Source organism: Suillus paluster (assembly GCF_016628075.1).
Source record: "Suillus paluster strain FC165 chromosome Unknown EDB91scaffold_35, whole genome shotgun sequence".
Taxonomy (NCBI): Eukaryota; Fungi; Basidiomycota; class Agaricomycetes; order Boletales; family Suillaceae; genus Suillus; species Suillus paluster.
In genome coordinates, this window is record NW_024537595.1 from 126,717 (window position 1) to 147,752 (window position 21,036).

The 21,036-nt window shown below is 48.6% G+C and overlaps 7 protein-coding genes across 7 annotated transcripts; 4 read left to right on the forward strand and 3 right to left on the reverse strand.

Annotated features, from left to right (window-relative positions):
- Positions 1-1,106: 1,106 nt before the first annotated feature.
- EDB91DRAFT_1140223 (uncharacterized protein) lies at positions 1,107-2,102 on the forward strand. The gene is made up of 4 exons (XM_041318957.1): positions 1,107-1,565; positions 1,621-1,690; positions 1,749-1,813; positions 1,834-2,102. Exons 1-4 carry the CDS (start codon positions 1,289-1,291, stop codon positions 1,959-1,961), a joined length of 540 nt encoding a protein of 179 aa, XP_041176002.1. The 5' UTR covers positions 1,107-1,288; the 3' UTR covers positions 1,962-2,102.
- Positions 2,103-3,560: 1,458 nt separating this feature from the next.
- EDB91DRAFT_1054978 (uncharacterized protein) lies at positions 3,561-4,619 on the reverse strand (the record flags this gene model as incomplete). Its single annotated transcript, XM_041313880.1, has 4 exons — positions 3,561-3,658; positions 3,709-4,021; positions 4,077-4,350; positions 4,507-4,619. Coding segments are annotated over 4 exons (798 nt in total), but the record flags the coding sequence as incomplete, so codon positions are not given.
- Positions 4,620-4,803: 184 nt separating this feature from the next.
- EDB91DRAFT_1040512 (uncharacterized protein) lies at positions 4,804-5,076 on the reverse strand (the record flags this gene model as incomplete). Its single annotated transcript, XM_041312876.1, has 2 exons — positions 4,804-4,896; positions 4,957-5,076. Coding segments are annotated over 2 exons (213 nt in total), but the record flags the coding sequence as incomplete, so codon positions are not given.
- A 2,519-nt stretch (positions 5,077-7,595) lies between these two features.
- EDB91DRAFT_1329489 (ABC protein) lies at positions 7,596-14,098 on the forward strand (the record flags this gene model as incomplete). The annotated part of the gene is made up of 38 exons (XM_041325321.1): positions 7,596-7,753; positions 7,807-7,858; positions 7,914-7,979; positions 8,028-8,384; positions 8,435-8,479; positions 8,538-8,672; positions 8,728-8,901; positions 9,008-9,079; positions 9,133-9,277; positions 9,331-9,381; positions 9,434-9,500; positions 9,555-9,672; positions 9,723-10,121; positions 10,170-10,283; positions 10,337-10,450; positions 10,501-10,545; positions 10,598-10,664; positions 10,718-11,119; positions 11,170-11,293; positions 11,343-11,423; positions 11,477-11,579; positions 11,629-11,671; positions 11,727-11,747; positions 11,797-11,811; positions 11,861-11,926; positions 11,975-12,058; positions 12,108-12,267; positions 12,323-12,371; positions 12,430-12,502; positions 12,559-12,576; positions 12,738-12,939; positions 12,996-13,076; positions 13,125-13,188; positions 13,243-13,258; positions 13,311-13,587; positions 13,637-13,722; positions 13,778-13,839; positions 13,888-14,098. 38 exons carry the CDS (start codon positions 7,596-7,598, stop codon positions 13,996-13,998), a joined length of 4,317 nt encoding a protein of 1,438 aa, XP_041176005.1. The 3' UTR covers positions 13,999-14,098.
- Positions 14,099-14,291: 193 nt separating this feature from the next.
- EDB91DRAFT_1249634 (uncharacterized protein) lies at positions 14,292-15,011 on the forward strand (the record flags this gene model as incomplete). The annotated part of the gene is made up of 1 exon (XM_041323119.1): positions 14,292-15,011. One exon carries the CDS (start codon positions 14,292-14,294, stop codon positions 15,009-15,011), a length of 720 nt encoding a protein of 239 aa, XP_041176006.1.
- Positions 15,012-15,678: 667 nt separating this feature from the next.
- On the forward strand, positions 15,679-17,609 carry EDB91DRAFT_1237879 (uncharacterized protein; the record flags this gene model as incomplete). The annotated part of the gene is given in 4 exon segments (XM_041321640.1): positions 15,679-15,894; positions 15,957-16,192; positions 16,243-17,279; positions 17,299-17,609. The coding sequence occupies 4 exon segments, from the start codon at positions 15,679-15,681 to the stop codon at positions 17,607-17,609; spliced, it is 1,800 nt and encodes a 599-aa protein (XP_041176007.1).
- EDB91DRAFT_480441 (uncharacterized protein) lies at positions 17,574-19,756 on the reverse strand. The gene is made up of 3 exons (XM_041327405.1): positions 19,398-19,756; positions 19,087-19,331; positions 17,574-19,028 (listed from the first exon to the last, which is right to left on the reverse strand). Exons 1-3 carry the CDS (start codon positions 19,587-19,589, stop codon positions 17,831-17,833), a joined length of 1,635 nt encoding a protein of 544 aa, XP_041176008.1. The 5' UTR covers positions 19,590-19,756; the 3' UTR covers positions 17,574-17,830.
- Positions 19,757-21,036: the final 1,280 nt, after the last annotated feature.

A 21,036-nucleotide genomic window follows, 5' to 3' on the forward strand; every position in this document is an offset into this window, starting at 1 on the left:
ATTCTTCAGACATGCAGCCACTAAGACAGCATATATTGCGAACGCCTCTCCATCGACTCGCATTGCCGTTCTCTCTGGTGGTGGTGCCAGTCACGAGCCTGCGCATGCTGGTTATACGGTCATGGGATGCTAGCATCATCCGTTTCTGGTAGTGTATTCACGATTCCGAGTGCGAAACAAATTTGGGACGCCATCGAGTTTGCTGCCTTCACAAACAGCCCCATCCCTCGAGACGTGGTGGCCATCGTTGACAATTACATGGCGATCGTTTGAAATTTGGCCTAGCTATGGAACATGCTCATGCGAAACATCCTGAACTGAATATTGGGAGCGTGCTGAATGCGGATGATATTTCGCTTGTGCCCCAGACCAGGCAAGATGGGAAGGATGTCGGGATGGTAGGTCTGAGAGGTCTCGGGGGAAATATTTTTGTATGCAAGGTCTTTGGGGGGTATACGATGTTCAGTGGCAAAGGAGTATTTCTTCGTAGTTTGCTTCTGACAGTGTTTGTGATAAATCGCGTATTAATTCCCTGGTAGCATCCACTTCAATCCAAGTGCCCCTATCCCCACATTTGCATGTGCTAAGTGTCTCGGTGACGCACTGGTTGCACATTTACGTAGCATTGGTGTCGCACTCGGACATTGTCATGTTCCTGGATGCGAACCTCATTCAGGTCTGAGCCTATACACCATTTGTCATCCACATATACTAACATCTTCCACTGCATTTCACTGCCCCACTGCCAATTGCGTGTCATCAAATGATGCAGCTTCTCAACTGATTTCTGGATGGCCATGTTGAGATAGGATCCGGTTTACACGATGAACCGGGCGTTCGCTGTGCTACGTTGCAATCTTCTGGTTGGCTCACTACAGAAATGTTACGCTTGGTGAATACGTGTGGCGGAGGATAGAGTGGAGAGGATATTTACAAGGATGAAGGTAAAACATTGAATCATGATTAACTGCAAACATTAACTTCTCTTGCCATTTAGGAGCGTCCAAGTTTGATGTCCATGAGCGCTGAGCCATGGCTTCGCGAGGACAACGTGACTGTGTTGTTTATAAACAATCTTGGCGGCGTATCGCAACTCGAACCTGGCGCAATAGTGGAGGAAGTCCGTGACGTACTTAGTAGGTAGAATCATTCCAACAAGATCCAAAAGCAATTGACCGATCAATAGCGTCACAGAAGATTATTCCATCTCGTATCTACTGCGCTCCATTTATGACTTCGTTGAACGCACCTGGAATTTCAACCTCAGTTGTGAACGTATCCAGGATTCATGAACTTATCAACGGTGATTCAAGTTCTGGCCGCCTGGTCAGGAAAAGCTGACGAACTATATGTCGCTGCAGGCCGCAACAATGAAGATGAAATCGACTTACTCGCGCTCCTGGATACTCCGACCGATGCTCATTCTTGGCTCGATGTCCACTCATGGCCCACCGTCAGAGTCACCCCGGTCGAGGATGAAGCAGAGGCGGATGCCCTGCTGCGAACCTTCACTTCTTATCTCAGACTTCATCTGGCGAGGGTTCAGCTTGGCAAGGTTTGGGTATGTCAGAAGAGAACGTGATCAAGGGGCATGTCGAGCTGTGCTGGTCGCTGAGCCAGATAACTTACTAAAATATCTGTGCTTCGATAGTTTTCGCAACATTCTTCGCAGCATGGTCCAATGCACTGTGTCCATTAAGCAGCCCATCTTCACTAAGCGCAGCTCTAAATGCGTTATAAGCACACAGACCTGCTCGTCCAGGAGATAGAACCACTGTTGACGCCTTAGTATCATTCTGTGCTGTGCTTTCTCGTCGGATGGTGCTTCACTAGAAGGTGCTGCCATGGGGGCGAAAGAAGGTGCGGAAACGACTAAGGGAATGAAAGCACGATTAGGGCGGGCATCATATGTGGGGGATGGGGAAGGAGGGGTCGGCGTTCTTCCTGACCCTGGCGCCTAGGGTGTCGCCAGCATCGTGGACGGAAAGGGTATAGCTGTATGAGGATCACTGGAAGTATTGTTGTTGCATACTCAGAATCCCCTCAAACCCATCGAAGGAAGAAAGTGGTTCCTTCTAGTACTACAAACGGGTCGGCCCGGCGCGTACAGCAGTGAGAAAAGCGGGAGAACGAATGCGATGCTGCATATTGTAGTCCCCTGGTTCGGACACTTTGCAATATCTCACTCAACTCTACTTTAAATCATATTCTGCTGGACCACATATCATTGTACACTTATAATACACTATTGCGAAGTTGAATCTTTGAAATCGGTCAAGAAATGATTGAGATCCTTGTTGAGGTATGACAGAGCCTGTCACCAAGCCGAGTCTGCCGTAGCGGAGTTTCAGTTCTGCCGACCTACTTACTCATTCGTACCATATGCAAGTCATCTAAACAGTACCTACGGCTCCTCATAATTTCGTACCAGTTGATAATGCATATTCAATTAATCGCTTTTTATTGCTTTTAATAACAATAATGAATGCTACAAAGCCACGACACCACATGTAAATACTGCCCGTGCCAGCTACTGGATGCCGAGCGGAGCTTGTTTTCGGCGGATGTGACTAGTGTTGCCGTGAAGCGAACTGAAGTGAATCGAAGTGGAAAATTGAGACACTTCGGTAGACTTCGATGTCAATGAAGTTATTCGAAGTGCGCTTCGTTACACTTTGCGAAGTCACAAGCAAGTAGAACAGATTAGTAATCTAATGTAGCTACAACATAATCTAAGTCGAAAAGTGGTCCTCGTTTTCGTTTGCAAGCAGCTGAGCAAGTTCATCAAGCTTGCCTGCTGCCATGAGTTCATCTATGGCATTCCTAGATACTGGCCCTGAAATAGAATAATCTACTTCCTCCGCAATGAGATGGGATGTGAAGTTCAGCCGGTCTTGCTTGTAAGAGAACTTGAGTACTTGTAGAGCTTCGAGAACAGTTGGTGAGAGGTTAGCACGCCGATCTGTGCATGTCTCTTTGCTGGACGAGAAAACTTGTTCGGAAGGGACCGACGAAGCCTGCGCGGGAAGGACGTCCATTGCGATGCGGAAAAGCAGTGGAAATATATGTTCTTTTTGCTACAAAATATTATGTTCAAGTTAATTTGATGAATGATTGAAAAAAATGTGCGTACCTCCCAAAAACGAACAATATGGGCTGTGCATTCAGCCGTGGAATCAAGAAGCGCAGCTTCTTCATAGCGCTGCATTTCTCGCTCGGCATCTTTCTGGTCTTCCTCTAAATCTCGTTGCACTTGCTCTTCCAGCGTGAGTGTTGGAAGTGACTGGTCAAATGACGTGGAAGAACTTGGAGGTGGTGCAGTGAGAGTGGTGGTTAATGATGAGGTTGTCGAACGCCGAACACTGGTATTGATCTTCGTCAAGCGCCCAAATCCTGCCATTAACGACTGCACAGCCACAGATGTAGAATCAGTGGAGTAAGGAAGCTGTGATGCTGATATGCATGGTGTAGGCACTGTATCCCGTTCCAAGCGCACCGCTGTGCGGTATGATGTCATCTGTAAACCAAACATTAGCCCTACTGAAAAACGACAATGAAATTTAACATGCTGCTTCTAATGCCCATTCCCGTGCTCTTCTCACATCATTCTCACCCCAGTGGGCCTTCATCCATTCAAGTTTCAAGCTCGGGTTGATTACTATCTGAAGTTCAGTAAAATTTCGAATGTGAAAATAATCTTAAACTCACTCATTGCTAGTGCATAGATTCGTGTTTTCCTGCCTTGATGAATGTAGTTAGTGAGCTTGTCGAGGCCAATTCCAATATAATGGGCAAGTTCCCAAATGGTTCCCTTCAGTTCGGTCCATTTTGTTAGCAGGAGTTTGTATGCAGGAAGGGCCATTGACAAGGTCAGAGTACGCTCGCTTGCGAGTAGCTCTTGAGCTGCGTGAGGGACTTCGATAATTTGATGAATATCGCGGAGGACATCAATGTCTTTCGAGTCCATGGAAAGGTGGGCAATGTCGGCATTTTGGATTTCTTGCAGGAACGACTGGATAGCCTATTGAAAGAAGTAAATGTCAAATGAAGAGTTAGAGGTAAAAAAAACACGTTACTGGATGCAACGTGAGAACACGATCAATCATTTTGAATGTTGATGACCAGCGAGTTGAGCAATCTTGCAAAAGGCGAAGCACAGGCAATTTCTCCTTGCCATCAGGAAGCTTACCCTTCCAATATCCATTGTTGTTCCCTTGTTCGATGACTGCTTGAAGCCGCCACCGTCGCTGCCCTGAGTGCCTGCAAGAATTAACAATGTCACGACATTGTCCAACAGGTTCATTCGACAAGCTGTTAGCATAAGCGTGAAGGTCCGTCGAGGTGGAAAGACTGGCAGGCGCTTCCAACACAGGTCCAATAGGATTGTCCTTCAATTCTTTCAGAATTGCCTGCACTGTGAGGTTCATGACGTGAGGAAAACATCTGTTGAATTCAAGGATTGTGATGATTTAGCTTGCCGCCGCCAAAAATAAGCAACAGATTTACCGTAAACGATTGCCAGCGTGGTCAAAGGGAATACCCCTCTTATCCAGCTCCGTCTCGAGCTCCAACATAAATGTATCATTGTTGGATGCGTTGTCCATAGTAATCTGGCCAAACTAGAGTCGAGTTTGAATTCATTTGATATGACAAATTATGAGTCATTAAATTTACCTTGATCGTGACCTCAAGTTCATCCGTTATTTTCAAAAACTCTTGACCAAGATTAGCACCACTATGAGAACCCCCGATATACCGAAAAGCAACAAGGCGAGTCTTGTACTTGAGTCTGTCCTTCCCATCCCGTGTCATAAAGTGGGCAGTCACTGCCATGTAACTATCACGATTCAGGTCACTCCACAGGTCCGTGGTCATCGAGATGCATCCCAGTGCATTCTATATAAGTGGTAAAAATAATTAATGGCAAACTGGATCAAAATAGTCATGATACGGTACCTTTATATCATCTTTTGCCCTGTTGTATTCCCTGCGGTATTCATCCAAGACCATCTGCGTTATTTTCGTGCGGTGAGGAAGTTCGGTGTCATCAATTTTCCCATCACCAAGGTACAGGAGAAGCTCCCGAAACTCTGGACATTCTAAAACATTGAAGCTCTGCACACAAAAAAACTTGTAAGATCAGTATACATGTTCAAGTCAACTCGTAAACACACCTGATCATCAACAGCCACCCAACACATCAACAAGTGATGGAACATATCTACCGAGAAGACCTGTTGGTCTCCGCCTATAGAATGGTGTGCGCGGTGCCTGGTTTTAAGTGACATGTTCTTGCAAATTTGCTTCCAAAGCCGGTGATGCTGGCTGTCAAAGTGCTCGCGGTAGCATGAGGTCATCCCATCTCTAAGCTGCCACACCTTCCATCGTGGGTTTTTCTCATCATCACTGCCCAACGATGTTTGAAATTTTGATAACCGAAGGAATGTATGTAGGACTCACCCACAAAGACGACATGCCACATATTTGCAGTTCGGTTTTGCTGTCAATCGGGGTTGATTTTCCGGCATCTTATCTGGCCTCTCCTTGTCATTCAAAGCCCACAAAAAGTACCAAACATCAGTCGCAACTGCTCTCGACTCCCACTGGACGGTGAGATCCACCTTCGTTAGTGTTACCATGCGGAGGGACTCCATCTGCTGGTGAGGCTGCGGCAGGTGCAGGATTGGAGACTGGACCAACACTGCAAACAGCTGCAGCTTCAGGTGGCTGCTGCTGCCTGCACCTGCGTTCGTCTTTCTCTTCTTGTTGCTCTGCTTCCGAGTGTTGGTTTGACCACCCTGTATCCTCAACAGGTGTTTTACATTTGCGGCCACCCTTTTTTGCCGTCGTTCCCATGTTAACGACAGGAGCAGTCGAGTCTCAGCAGGATAGTACCTGTGTCTTGCTGCAACATTAAGATAGGTGGAGTCGAAGTGGCAGGCTGTGCAGGGCCCCACATCTGCTGTAGCAGCCCAACATGCTGCATTGGCATCATATACTGGGCATATTGGTTACTAGGAGGTGCAGGCAAAGGTGGAGAGAAGTTTCGCAAAGTCTCGAAAGAACTGTTTGGTGTCACTAATGGTGAAACAAGCTGTGCAGGACTGTCAGAGCTCATGGGCCTCGTTGCAGGCAAGTACTGAAGGAAACTGCGAGCGGCTACTAGGAAGAAAGCCTGTTGTTGAATGGTACATCGTGGACCGGGGGAGTAGTGAAGATGTTGTTGGTAGCCTTTCTCACAAATTCAATTCAATCGCAGAACCGATTTGAATGTTCGAGATCATGCCAGTGTACGAGAGGCTTATACTTAGGAAATACAGTGATGTTTTATGATTGAAATATGATAGACAGGAAGCACATACTACAGGGCTTTAGACGTGCAGTGATAATGATTAATCTATGTGGTAACTTCGATTCACCTCTCGAAGTGGACGAAGTGCCGCTTCGACCAACTTCGGAACAACGAAGTCAACCAAAGTCTCACGTTTTCGAAGTGAAGCGAATTTACCTCGAAGTCACTTCACTTCGGCGGCAACACTAGATGTGACATTGTGTTACTACTCTGTTAAATTGTGTGACTGTCCGAACGAGTGGTTGTCCGAAGTTGTGGTAGCCGATAGTAGTACTTAGTATAGAATTTGAAAAATGGTCTTTGTCATCATCAGTATTTGTTTTACCCGCGGCGATAGAATGGTGCACGACGATGGCTGGAACGTACTGTTCGCTTGCCATTCACTGTCATTGACGGTCCGCATGTGTCGATGACGGATTTTCTGTTCGTTGTGCGGTGCATCTCACCACCGATATTTTTCTGGGTCGGGACTGGCTTGCTTACTGTAGTGATGCGGCCAGTGGTCAGAGTCTGTCCTTAGGGAGATGGTGTGTGGGCCTCTGTAATGAAGATCTCGTTTGACTGACTCAGTGGTGTATGGAATCCGCACGCTGAGGTATGTCATTGAGTTTCACCTGTTATGCTATTGCTAACCGTTGACTAGTCATACTTTAGGTACATACTTCTAATGTTAGTGTTGTCTTTCCGCACGCTGTCATACTTTAGCTTTCCACATTTAGCACCTGAGTATCCGGGCTAACCTCATGGATGTCCATTCCGTTCTTTCCGATTTCTCTATGCAGAGACTATTGACTTAAGTTGAATCATGTAACGTACCCAACCTCTTGCTTTATTCTTGGACGGTTGAACCAGTGACTCGAAGCCTGAAGGCTGCCTTACGTCTAGCGCAGTTCTGATGATGAATCTTGTGCCGACCTCCCACGTCTGCGAGTCTGCTGTGAATGATGTGAGACACCATGTGTATAGACCAAGTCAGTTGACGGCACACATGCTCACACATTATATTTTCGAGCCTATCGCAACCTACAAGCAACGCGTCAGGACGAACGCCCAACGCGGAACACCATACCGAGAAGGACCTAGACTCCACGGAGATGAACCTGAGGGTCATGGAGGTCAGGTAATCAAATTGTGATGTGTAATACTGGCCGATGACATAGCGGGGCACCGAGGTATAATTTTACCCCACACACCCAGCTAGCTGCCATTCATCTGGCCCAGGGCTGTCCCAGCCTCCTTCCATATGACCTCCCGACGGTCAGAAGAATCCCTGCAGGGCGAAAAGGTCCCAGTCAGACAAGAGCTCAAGGATGTTAACGCAGACAATTACAAACCTGTAAATCTTCAATTCGATACTGGCGATGAGTATACCAACTTTCGTCAAAAGTGGTGGCAGTTGTGGTAAGTGAAGCTGTGTTTGCAAGCAATGTCGTTCTTCATCGAGCTGCGGGCAGGTTACCTGAGGACCCACCAATTCCAGCTCCCCCGTCTCTGGAGGATGCAGCGGTGCGTCAATCACCTTCGCTAATCTGATAAAGGATAATAACATCGCGTTCTACAGCTGACGCCCTTGGCCAATGCTTCTATTTTCTCTCAGCTCACTTACACCTGGATAACCGGTATAATGGTCAGTTGTTAAACCTCGATCCCAACATATTCTAACGCATATATTCAGGTTCTCGGATATCAGCGCACGCTGCAAGCGTCTGATCTATACAAAATGGACGCACCTCGAGAGTCAGCCGTTCTTGCCGCCAAACTTGAAGCTGCATGGCAGCGGCGTGTTAAGGCTGCGGCCGACTGGAATGCACGTCTTGAGAGTGGAGAACTCAGGCCATCCATTGTCAAGCGTACCGGCTGGGCGTTACGCGCGATTTCCAGGCAAGGACAGAATCAAGGTGCGACTTGGTCTGAGCGGCGTGTTGCGTTCCAGAAACATTGGCGAGAATCCGAAGGACGGAAAGAGGCCAGCCTTACATGGGCTTTGAATGATGTCTTTCGTAGTATGTTCTGGATTGGAGGTGTATTCAAGGTACGGGTCTTCATTTGTCACTGCTATGACACATTCAACACGTCGCTCAGGTCTTTGGTGATACAGCACAACTCATGGGCCCTATTGTCCTTCGGGTATAGAGCAAGCCGTCTTTGGTTGTGGTAATTTCTGATGTCTTCTGCCCCACTCCAGCAAATCATCGTCTTTGCAGAGGAGCGTTCCGCCGCAGCTATTACCGGAGAGCCTGTCCCCAATGTCGGTCGCGGTATCGCCATGGCTCTTGGGCTCTTCGCGCTTACTGTGACAGCCAGTGTCTGCACTCACCAGGTTTGCAAAACTTTGTGGACCGCAGTTAGACCCGCCCAAGCTTATGCATTTCAAGTTCTTCTGGCGTTCCATGGCAACAGGCGTACTGGCCAGAGCTGCACTGATAACATGTATCTACGAGCGTGGAGTGAACCTCACAGGCAAAGCGCGTGTCAAACTCAACAACGCCGCACTTGTGAACCATATTTCCACGGACGTGAGCAGGATCGATGCGTGCGCTCAGTGGTTTGTGAGTCGTAAACTTGAGCATACACTCGCGCCGTCAACTAACCGCAGCTTAACCCTCGCCACTAGCATGCAGGCGAGCACATCTCCTTTGATTTCGAGATTTCGAGATGGCTTACTATCTTCAAGCCTGGACTGCGCCTATCCAGGTCACAGTTTGTCTAATAATTCTGCTGACCGAGGTTTGTTGCACGCTACGACTAATTCATCTTGTTCTAAGGATATTTAAAATTAGCTTGGACCGTCTGCACTCGCCGGTTTTTCGCTATTCGTCCTCATCATACCAATTCAAGAGCGGCTAATGACACTGCAGCACCGTGTTCGCTTGGAGTCAATGAAGTGGACTGATCAACGAGCCAAAGTCTTGCTAGAGGTATTCGGTACGTAACCTTGGAGCAGCTAGGATGTGCGGAAATGCTGAAGGGGTGCGCAGGAGCCATGCGTGTGGTCAAGTACTTCTCGTATGAGGTTCCCTTCCTTCAAAGTAAACTATGATATCAAGAATCATTAACATCACACTCACGCCTGCCGCACAGGGATATTCGAGCTTCGAAAAAAGGAACTGCGTGGTATCCGAAGGATTCTTCACTCAAGTTCGGCGAAGTAAGTCTAGATGTCTATGACACGGTGACACGTTATCGATTCGATCTACCCCAGCATGGCGCTCGCTATTTCGCTCCCAGTTCTCGCTGCTACACTAGCTTTCGTCACGTACACCCTTACAACGCACAACTTCAATGTTGCCGTCATATTCTCCTCGCTGAGTCTATTTCAGGTGAAATGCTTTGCAGCAGATAAACATGCACCTAACCGTTAGCTTAATAGCTTCTCCGGCAACCAATGATGTTCATGCCCCGCGCTCTATCGGCCATCCCCGATGCATCCAGCGCGATCCAGCGGCTCACGCACGTATTCCGCGCAGAGCTTATTTCCGGAGATGCACTCGTGATCGACAAGGATCAAGAACCCGCGCTTCTAGTGAAAGACGCAACGTTCGAGTGGGAGTCCGTTGAGAAAGAATCCGGTGAAGCTTTCAGCTCGAAGAAGGGCACACACGGCAGTGGCGGCCCACCGAGGGGCAAGGACAAGAGTGCGAAGGAGGACAAGGCAACAGAGAAATCCGCTCCTGGAAGAGATGTACCGCTCTTTAGGGTCAAGAATGTGACAATGACCATTCCACGAGGTCAGCTGGTCGCCGTAGTCGGGCGTGTCGGAAGTGGCAAGGTGACTTTGTCGAACGAATTCTTGAAGTTAATACTAACACACGAGCAGTCCAGTTTGTTACAAGGATTGATAGGGGAGATGAGGAAAGTCTCCGGGAAAGTCTCGTTTGGCGGTCGCGTTGGTTATTGCCCGCAGACTGCGTGGATCCAGAATGCAACTTTGGTGAGCAGACGTCGCTCTCAAAGAAAGTGAATAAAAATAATGTTCGACTTCAGCGTGATAACATCATTTTTGGCCAGTCATTCGAGGAAGATAAATATTGGCGCGTTCTTGAGACCGCTTGTCTACTTCCGGATCTTCAACTACTCCCTGATGGGGATTTGACCGAGGTAAGGTGGATAAACGCAACTTGAGGACACAGGCTTATACTCTATCTCAGATCGGAGAAAAGGGTATCAATCTCAGCGGCGGTCAAAAGCAAAGAGTGCGTTTGTGGCGTGTCTCCGCTCAAGACTTGATTTTTATCTTCCACTCAGGTTAACATTGCTCGTGCTCTGTATTTTGATCCCGACATTGTCATATTTGATGACCCGCTCTCGGCAGGTGAGCTACGTACATGGTTCTCTCGGCTATATCATACTGACGAATACCTTCAGTGGATGCTCACGTCGGAAAGTCCTTATTCCAAGATGCGATTGTGGGAGCCCTGCGCAATCGTGGTGTCACCGTCATTCTGGTCACGCATGCGATCCACTTCCTGTCTCAAGTAGATCACATCTATACCCTGAACAACGGCGTCATCACAGAGAGCGGGTCCTACGATGAATTGATCTCCTGCGGTGGGGACTTTGCGCGTTTGGACCTGGAGTTCGGCGGTCACGCGTCTGAGGGGAAAGATGAGGACCAGGCGGAGGAAGTCACGCCGCAGATAGGCGTTACCATCGAGGACGTCAAGTTGAAGCCAAAAAAAGCCAGAGCAAACGCCACTGGAAGTGGTAAACTTGAAGGTCGCTTGATCGTCAAAGAGAAGCGATCGACGGGCTCTGTGTCCTGGAGAGGTGCGTCCAAGACACCTCCATGGCTTCTCTGGATTGAGACAATTTCACAGTGTACTGGGCCTACTTGGTTGCGGCCCGCGGCTCGATAACAGGACCTCTAGTTGTTTTCTTCATGCTCGCGATGCAGGGAAGCCAGATCTTGAACTCGTACACGCTGGTTTGGTGGGAGGGCAAGTCAGTTCGTTTCACTGACTTCTCGTTCCTTTCTGAAATCCTGGCGCAGCAAATTCGACCGACCAATTTCGTTCTATCAGACGCTATATGGTTGTCTTGGGGTCGGTCAAGCGATCTTCACATTCTTGCTGTAATTCGGTTCCTATTGCAGATGGTGGTGCGCTCACTCACAACTTGCTGTAGTAGCGCCGGAATGGACTTCATGGCCTTTTACGTATCCCGAAACCTGCACCACAAGTCTGTGCGCAACGTCTTTTACGCACGCATGTCCTTTTTTGACACTACAGTGAGTGTTTGTGGAAGCACCTAAAAAGACACTTATTAGGTTCCTATAGCCAATGGGCCGAGTCCTGAGCATTTTTGGCAAAGATATCGACAGTCAGCATCTCGCTAATTTGTGCTATGCCTTGCTTTACTGAAACCATTCGCTCAGGTGTTGACAATCAATTAGCATGTGAGTCACCTGTCACCGCATGGTGAGATGTTACTCATGTATGGTCCAGTGTCCATGAGATTGCGTACGTTACCCGCACGCTTCGCTTACGGAGACTAACCATGGAGATCCAGTTGTCCTTACGCTGACCAGCGTTGTGGGCTCTATCATCATCGTTGCTTTCCTTGAACCATACTTTAGTCAGTATATGGATATCATTTGCGAGGATATGACTCACGCTTGTCTAGTTATTGCCGTTTTCTTCATCTTGATGGGCTACAGCTACTTCGCTGCCTTCTATCGAGCTAGTGCCCGTGAGATCAAGCGCCTGGGTTCGTTGTTGTTTTTCGGACCTAGAAAGCCACTTATACCGACCACTAGACTCTATGCTTCGCTCTCTTTTGTATGCACACTTTTCCGAGACCTTGACAGGACTTCCTACCATCCGAAGCTATGGAGAAATGAAGCGGTTCATTGCCGCCAATAGATACTACGTCGATCTGGAGAATAGAGCTCTATACCTCGTTGTCACCAACCAGAGGCAAGTGATCTTATACCTATATCGTGGCCGTCGTTGGCTCATCACCTTCCCTCAGATGGCTTGCGATAAGGTTGGACTTCATGGGAGGCATATTAGTCTTCGTTGTAAGTGTCAATCTAACGACAAAGACCTGAGGCTCACATCATGCTACGATCTCGATAGGTTGCTCTTCTGGCAGTTATCGACGTTTCCGGGATTAACGCCGCCCAGATAGGGTTGGTACTTACGTATACCAGTGAGTCTTCCAATGTTGCCACCACAGGATGCATATTTAACCTTTTCGTATCAAAGCCATGCTGTCACAAATGTGTAGTCTCGTGACCAGACAGACGGCGGACGTCGAGGTAGGGCTTTCCTCGCCTTACATCAATGGCTATTCAATTGTCACTTGCTTCAGAATTACATGAATTCAGTGGAACGACGTGAGTCGCGAGTTTCATGATACTTCCACTCACACTCACTCTTCACAGTGGTACAATACGTCGAAGGGGACACAATCCCTGAAGAGGCGCCGCATGAAATTGAAGAACGCAAGCCCCCGGCGCGATGGCCTGAATATGGCGTTGTCGAATTTAATGACGTTAAGTTGGCATATAGACCGGGTCTTCCTAACGTATTGAGGGGTATCTCGGTCAAAGTCAAGGGAGGCGAAAAGATAGGTGTGGTTGGAAGGTTGGCTGAGTTATTGGATCCACATAAATATGTGTGCTGATGGTGCATCCCGTCAGGACTGGTGCCGGGAAATCTTCGTTGATGCTTGCGCTGTTCCGAATTGTCGAATTGTCTGGTGGTTCAATCACTATTGATGGGTATGTTGGTCATCGCTCATGAGGAATATTGGGTTTCACCTTTTCTAGTGTCGATATATCTACAATCGGTCTTAAAGATCTCCGCTCCAAGATATCTATCATCCCGCAAGATGTTTGTCAAGTTTTTTATATCAACTAACACCCGACTGATCCACGAATTCAATAGCCTCTTCTTTTTAGCGGTTAGTATCGTTAATTTACATGCTCTTGTTTGAAGGGCTAAAAGATCACTAGGGACCATGCGGTCTAACCTGGATCCATTCTCCCAACACGATGACGCGGAGCTATGGGATGCGCTGCATCGATCTTGTCTTGTTGATTCTAGTACCACCTCGAAACACTCATCCTCTAGCGACGGCATCAGAAGCAAGGGAATTCCCACCAGCCGCCACAACCTTGACGACACCATCGAGAGCGAGGGAGCGAACCTTAGTGTTGGGGAGAGATCTCTGCTCAGTCTAGCTCGCGCGCTGGTAAAAGACTGCAAAGTCGTTGTGCTTGACGAGGCCACGTTAGTAATGTACTCTTCTCCTGGATAATTAATGTTGAACTCTTTTCAGAGCCTCTGTCGATCTCGAGACTGATAACAAGATCCAGCAGACGATTCAGACGGAATTCAAGGATCGTACGCTACTTTGTATCGCTCGTGCGTTTTACCCTTTCTATTCTTGGCGTAACACTGTAATGTGATGATCCTTTAGACCGACTTCGAACTATCATTTCATACGACCGAATTTTGGTCCTCGACGCTGGCCTCGTTGCAGTAGGTTGATTGAGCATCTTTCAGGGGTTAAACCTTACACATTCTCAGGAATTCGACACTCCATCTAATCTTTTCAAAGTGGAGGGCGGACTTTTCCGTGGAATGTGCGAGAGGAGTAATATTTCCTTGAAAGATATAGAGAGGAGTAGCCAGGTGTAAATGGTGGATTTTGAGGTTGATTAGTTTCTTTTTTATGTTGTTCGTATAGCTTGTCGTGTGTTTCCATAGATGAGACCATAGAATAGACCCTCTAGACCCCAATTTCGAGGCGGTACGGCTGTATGTGTACTTAAACGCTTGAGCCCCTAGCACGTGTGATCTTCAAATCACACAACACGGGCTCCTATTCCTCTTGCTTTCACCTCAGGGATCAATTACGTGAAAGGAAAAGTTGTCGTTATTTGTTCCCGGAGACGGAATACTCTTGCTTTTACTTGATCAAATAATCGATGATGGAAGCATTAGACAAGAACATGACAGTGCTCGTGCAAGGGATTGATGTATTGTCCTTCACTGGTTTAAATGAATCTTTCGCCAACGTGAACTACTCAGGACACCACATCCATCGGCTGCCGGTGGAACTTCTACAGCACATATTATTGCTCATCGTGAACGACATACCAGACTCTCCTAGTATTTTCTCATTTGAAGATACCACTGTCTCAGCCAATGTTGCAGGTCCGCCCCTAGTCTTCACCCGGGTGTGCCGCCTTTGGCGAGTGCTCGCACATTCAACTTGGACAGGGGTCTGGTCGCGCATCCAGGTGGCACTTCCTGGGCGAGTTGAACCATTGGGGCCGTTTCTTCCATCTCTGCTCCAGTTTTGGCTCGCCTTCTCTGACAGTCGGCCTCTCACCCTTAGCGTCGCATCTGGACTACGCCGCGTCCCATTCCGCTGCACTTGGCCAGCTTCAGAGGCAAATTCTCAAGTGCTCAATATCCTCCTTTCTGAGAGTGGGCGTTGGGAGACGGTGACTGTCACGTCACCCGTGGATGATGACTTTGACACACCTCAGTTAAGAACCCTGGGATGTCACTGGTCAGATCTCAGTAGATTCAATGCACCAAATCTCTCTCTCCTACCACCTGATTCAAACCTACTCCTACCTGCAACAGTGTACGCCATCTCCACCTCCAGAATGCTTCCACCTGTGTCATACGCTCCACTTTAGTGATTTCCCCCCATCTGGAAACCATCGTGGTGGATATGGTTTTATCGGATATTGGCGCTCCAAGCGGTTCGGTCGCGCACCTTTGCCTTAAATCAATGACCCTCCCCCTTCTCTCGGTTCTTCCTCATCGACACGGATTTATCAAAATATTCCATGGACTTCATCTTCTCATGTTGCAGAAATTGACACCAGTAGCAGAACCAAAAGGATCAGAAGTTGAGTGTATTATGGCAGCGCTGGTAGCTGCATCTTGCAACTTGCGGGTGGTAGACTTTCAGACGGCCACGCCACTGAGCGAAGTTGATGCTGATATCGTTGAGCCCTTGTTCTCAGTTGTGAGGGAGGTTACTGTCCATGGGGAAGTGCTCCGTCGTCTTGTCAGGTAATAGTATGTCCTTCGCTCGTGACATGATACGTACGTTACAGTGCAAATTTTGGTGTGTATACTGTTTGGTGGAGCTCGAGACACCCGTCGACACCTTGCAAATGGCAACAGCCGTCGATCATAGTTTGTTGATAGTCTTCAAGAAGCCGGAGGTTCCCGCATTGAACTTTATTGAACGTTGAGCACCAAGTCTATAGCTTGTTAACCCCCACAAACATACCCATTGAACTGGTTTCTGACCCGTACTGCCGCAGTGACCATACCTGACAATTGCGAGTCGAAATGGCGAGACCTCACGAAGAACTCCACATATTGTGTGATTGCCTACGCTCTGTTAACATTGGGCTGGATTCATACGAGCCTGACTCCCAACACTTGCCGATCATCGACTCATCGGGAGAAGAAACGGGTGAAGGAAAGGCTCAGACGCGAGAAGTATTGCCTGGGCTGCGATTTCTACGAGAAGAGGCGAAGCGAGACCTGCAAATTCTCCAGAAAGTAAGTCCAGCTCACTGTAGGGACGTTTGCTGTTTATTCATTTTAATCGTGTCATTCAGTAGTTTCTTGATAACCCAGAATTGGCCTCCCTTCCTCCTCTCTCAACCAATGCACCATATCTCGTTGCAGTGTGGCAGGAACTGCTTCAAGCCCGCGGGGCTGTTGCGATTTATCGGACATTCTATGCCGCCGCTCAACCTCAGGCTTCCCGTAAACCCAAGAGCGGCACGCCCAAAGGGCGTGGCGTCAAGGTCGATGTGGTCGCTGACAACGGGAGACGTTGGATCAGAATCAATACGTAAGTTCATCCGATATTTCTCCTTGAATCAACTCTGGATGAATATTCAGGATAAAGAACAGTCGCATTTTGATGGAGTTTCACGAAATGGACTCGTATCTTACGAGCTCTGACGAGGACGACGGCGATGGGCAGTCTTTCGAGAAGAAGGAAAGTTTGACTCCCGAAGAGTTTGACAATTCTGTGCTGCGCATGGGTCGTGAACTTTTGGATGCTGCACGCGCAAACCCTCTTCATGGTTCCAACGAAATTCCTTCAGTTACCATGCGTCTAACCCGACTGAATCCGTCCCTCTCCGACACCGACCACAAAAAGAGCGATCCGAGGATCGCATATACAATCGAATGTCTCCAGAGAATGGGCATAGATATCCAATTGGGAGAAAAGCAAGGCATCGTAAAGGAGACAACCGACACTCCTGCGCAGCCAATGATAGAGTTCGAGCCCACCACTCATATCAACCTCGATCTCTCAGCATTGATAGCGCTCATCTCTGACATCACTCACTCCCATCTACCTCGTGATCCGGAAGAAGCCACCGCGCGATTCATCCCGCCGCAGAGATATGTGGAATGGAAGAAGCAACGTCTACAAACACTTTTCGAGTCTACAGATGTAACAACTACGTGGGAGGACTCTGGAACCCATTCAAGAGCACTTGCAGACCAGGCTCAACAAGAGATGAAGAAGGGTTTCTTACAAGATATGCACGACCGATTGAGTTCCATCTCCCCTACTCTGCAAAATATCCAATTTTGGACGACACAAGAGGCTCGCCAACGCTGTCTCCAGATCGTGTCCAAGATCGGGGGGACGAAAGAACGTCAGCGCACCGACGCACTTCTCTCTTCTTCATGTTCTCAGCCGAATATCATACCTGCTCATAATCAATACTGGGCGCATTCACGATATCCACCTAATTTGATTCCATTGTTGCCTATTAGGTTGTTTCCATCCACAGAGCCTGACGATACTTCCCTCCAGTCTTTTCAGCCAACCCATTCATCACCTTTCTTGACATCCCTTGCCTCGACCTGTCGGAATATACTATCCAAAGAAGAGATCTCGACACTTCGTGCATTGCAGAGTCCGCCTGGTCCACTCAGCTGCGCCTTACCTAAGTAACGACGCAGGCGACATCCCACCGGCGGCGGTCGCTGTGGCAAACCCGAAGCTCACAGTCCATACTGCCCAAAGCATGCTTTGGGGAGCAGCACTTGGATGGACCACATTGACCACCAATAGATCCAGCGTGAAGGCGCTACTTAGAGAGATGAAAAAATACGGTGGAGGTGGATCGTTGATCTACGAGCCCCCTGGCAGAGATGAGACTGCTCGCGCATCCAAAGCCGCAATTTGGATCGTAAACCCACGAAGCTTAGCTGAAGGAATGCGATCAGACTGCAGTCGCGAGTAATATCAACAGGGTAGGGCAGTTAAACGTTTAACTATGATAATGGTAGCGTCTTAAACGTAGTCCAATCCGGAAGCAAAGCTAAAATTACACGTAAGTACGTCGCACTACAGAAATCCACAGTAGCCGAAACTTGAAGGATGTTTTATGAAGGACAGCAAAATATCTTGTAGATGGTAAGTAGTAGGAAATAAGTCCTAGGGAATCAAGCAATTGCGGGAGCTTCATAAAACAAAGGGCCGCGCTGTCACTGGCGTCACAGGTCGTGCTGTGAGCGGTGTAGGAGGCCGCGAGAGCTCAGAATTAGCTGTCTCAAAGGATGTTACTGAACTTGAGCGCGAGTCAGCCCAATGTGGGTCATACGAAGTGGGTGACGGCGAGTATGGCGACAATAACGGTTGCGACTGTTTGTCAACTCCGGAGGGGGTTAGAGACGATCCGGATATGGCAGAATCTGAGGGTGTTTGCCCAGCCTCATCCGCAGCAGCACCGTTATGTACGGAGCTTCCTGCTGTGTCCGTCGAAGGAGCACTGGTACTAGACGTGTTGCGGAGGTCAGCTGATGTTGACCCACTTGCTTGGCCGGGCGAACTTGATATAGTGGCGTCGAAGTCGGGCGGCGGTGCCATATTAGACCTTGACGCTGAAAATGCTACAGCATCTGGACCATATGGAACCCCAAATTTTTCCAGCGCATTTCTGGAGGTGATGAGTTTGATTTGCTCGGGCGTCAGGCCGCCTTTCGGCGCCCGAAACTCGGAGCGCGTAGCAGTGTGTGTGAGAGGTGCCGATATTGAGTCCAGAGAGATGGTCGAAGGAGATGTCATAATCGCGGAATGGCCGCTAGGTCGGAGAGTTTTCAAAAGCGCTGAATTAGAGCCTGAGCGATTGCGCCTATGTCCGCTGTTTGTTGATGCCACGGAGAGGGATGAAACGCTACGAATGTGGTCAGGAGTGACAGCCCTGTTATAAACCGACACTGGTGGGTATCGTGATGAGCCTCCGAAGGGTTTGAAAAGGAAGCTGAATCTAGAGCGCCGTTCACGATCTCCGATGGAAGTCTCCGGTGCAGGAGAGGCATTACGCGATGTTTCAGGAGTATCCTGACCTACAACCTCAAAGTACGGAGGCGCTTCTCCTCGTGGGTCTTCGAACGCTTGTGTAGCATGCGAGGGAAGCAGCTCAGAATGACTTTCATGTGAGTGACCCGACGTGCCCACACTAGCAACGTCCACGCTTCTTCTCACTGACACGTCGCCAGGCGCGTTATATGTGAGATTCGGGGGGGAGTTATCCGCCAGTGAGGTACCGTGCGACTCGAGGTCAGGATTACGTTGTGCCCCTCTTGCTTCAAGATGCTCGTCATCTTCTTCCAGTATGGGCAGAGGGTCGTTAGGGTCTTCATCCACCTTCAAAGGTCCTCTGTAATAGCCATCGTGTCAAAAGAATGTGGGTGCTGCAGGTATGTACGTATGCACACCTGTAGATAACAAGTTCCTGGTCACCCGGTTCCTGCATGTAGGGCGGAAGCGATTTTGTAGAAATTTGACTTGGAGTCCGCCTGGGTCTCCGACGCCTTCCAGGGCGAGATGGAGCTGTCTGACCAGCAGATTGGTTCTGGGTACTCGCCACGGCGCCTGCACCTACTTCCCTGTACGTAACCCGCCTCACACATCCAATCAGTGTCAGCACGCCAACGACGACTGCGACTATTAGTACGGGTATCTATATAATTTATTATCTGGTTTAAGCATTCCTTTGGAGTTTAGCTCGAAGGCGAACAGTACGCACCCATACGGTTGCAGAAACACTGTTCCCCCCGCTTGTTTGACTGTCAGTAGACGAGCGCCGCAGCACTTCACCTGTCGGTCTTGCAGATGCGGCTGAAGAACAAGCGACGACAGAGAGAGCCAACCAGAGGAGTGTACGACAGAATGTAGATACAGATGAGAACATGCCGTAGCCAGCGATGGTATTGATCATGGTGTCGTGAAGAAGTCGTTAAATTAGCATTCAGTGCGCAGCGCTACTGAATCGTGCTCGAGGTGCTGTTGGAACGAGGGAGACGTATATAATGAAGTGGCAGTACTTGGTCAAGATTCCACTGAAACACTATAATTCACGCCGAGGCTGTGAAACAAGCGCCCGTGTAAGGTCCTACTAATGACCCCCAGGTACCAACCGTTGGGTCACACCGCCTAATTGATAATTATCCTCACTTCAGACCCTAAAAAAGAACGGGTCTCGATTACAGGATGGACAGGATCTCCCCTTCCACCGGGACCACCGTTGGAATGTAGTGCCTCGCATGATCCACAATCCGTGTCGGGGTAAGTGCGTTTGTACGAATGACGAGTTCACCTTAATGCGCAGCATCCTCATGACAGTATCAATGATCATTATGGGGGAAAGCCACGAATTCCCTGTTGCTAGCACAAACATTTTATCCACATGCGCTCTCTTCATGCGAGGCGTGTGGTGTCTAAGTTTTCCTCAGTTGCGATTGTCGGAAACAGTTGGTGGGGCCCTCTCAGCGGAGCAAGAGGACCTCTCACACCGAGTCCCAATTATCCGCTATTTTGGAATAATTATCTTCTCTATGCAGTCCAAAACGCCGCCCCGCAAGTTATCAGGAATCAGGAACATCTATCATGGTCCAGGACCATAACGAAGTTCGATACTCCGATCCGATGCCAGTCTGCCACAGCAGAATGAGGCGAAAATTTCATGCTAATCACTCTCACCCTGCACAACTGCAGCCTGCTTCACGGTCTCCTCATAAGGTGTGGCACGGGCGTCTTCAGCTTGTGGCGCTTGCAAGTATCAATTCTGAAATGAGGTGCGAGCGAGGATGCCGCATGCATTAGCCTAGAGCGAGTATTGATGGATGTGGCTATTCACAGAACACGGTTACAGTATCAACAAGACGGTGAATGAGACCTCTGCTGTGCAGGATCCGAAAGGCGATCCCGTCGGTTGAGGATGAAGTTTTAACACGCACCCGTAGATGTAAGGCAGAGGCGAGACTTTACTAATGCAAGATGTAAAAGTCAGGGTGGTATGGTTGATGATCATTCGAGGCTGTTGTTGGCTGTCGAACTAGAGACGTGCAACCGGACCAACTTCGCGTGAAATCGTAAGCGCATCATGATCTATTACTCGCCCTGAAATAACATGCAATGCGCAGTTGCGCTGCTCGTGCCTGACACTGACAGTGCTGGAACGAGGAAGTGGTCAAGCGATACCCACGCAATCAAACAGCAACCAACTTACGCCAAAGACTACCAAACAAGCGCCTGTCACAACGATAGGTAACGACCCGCTCCTCTCATTCCAGTTACCAGTAGACTATTTTACGCTCGCATTAGCAATTCAAATAAACGTCAGGACTATGTTTGTTTCAGGTATCGCTTGTTTCCTGTGTTGGTCG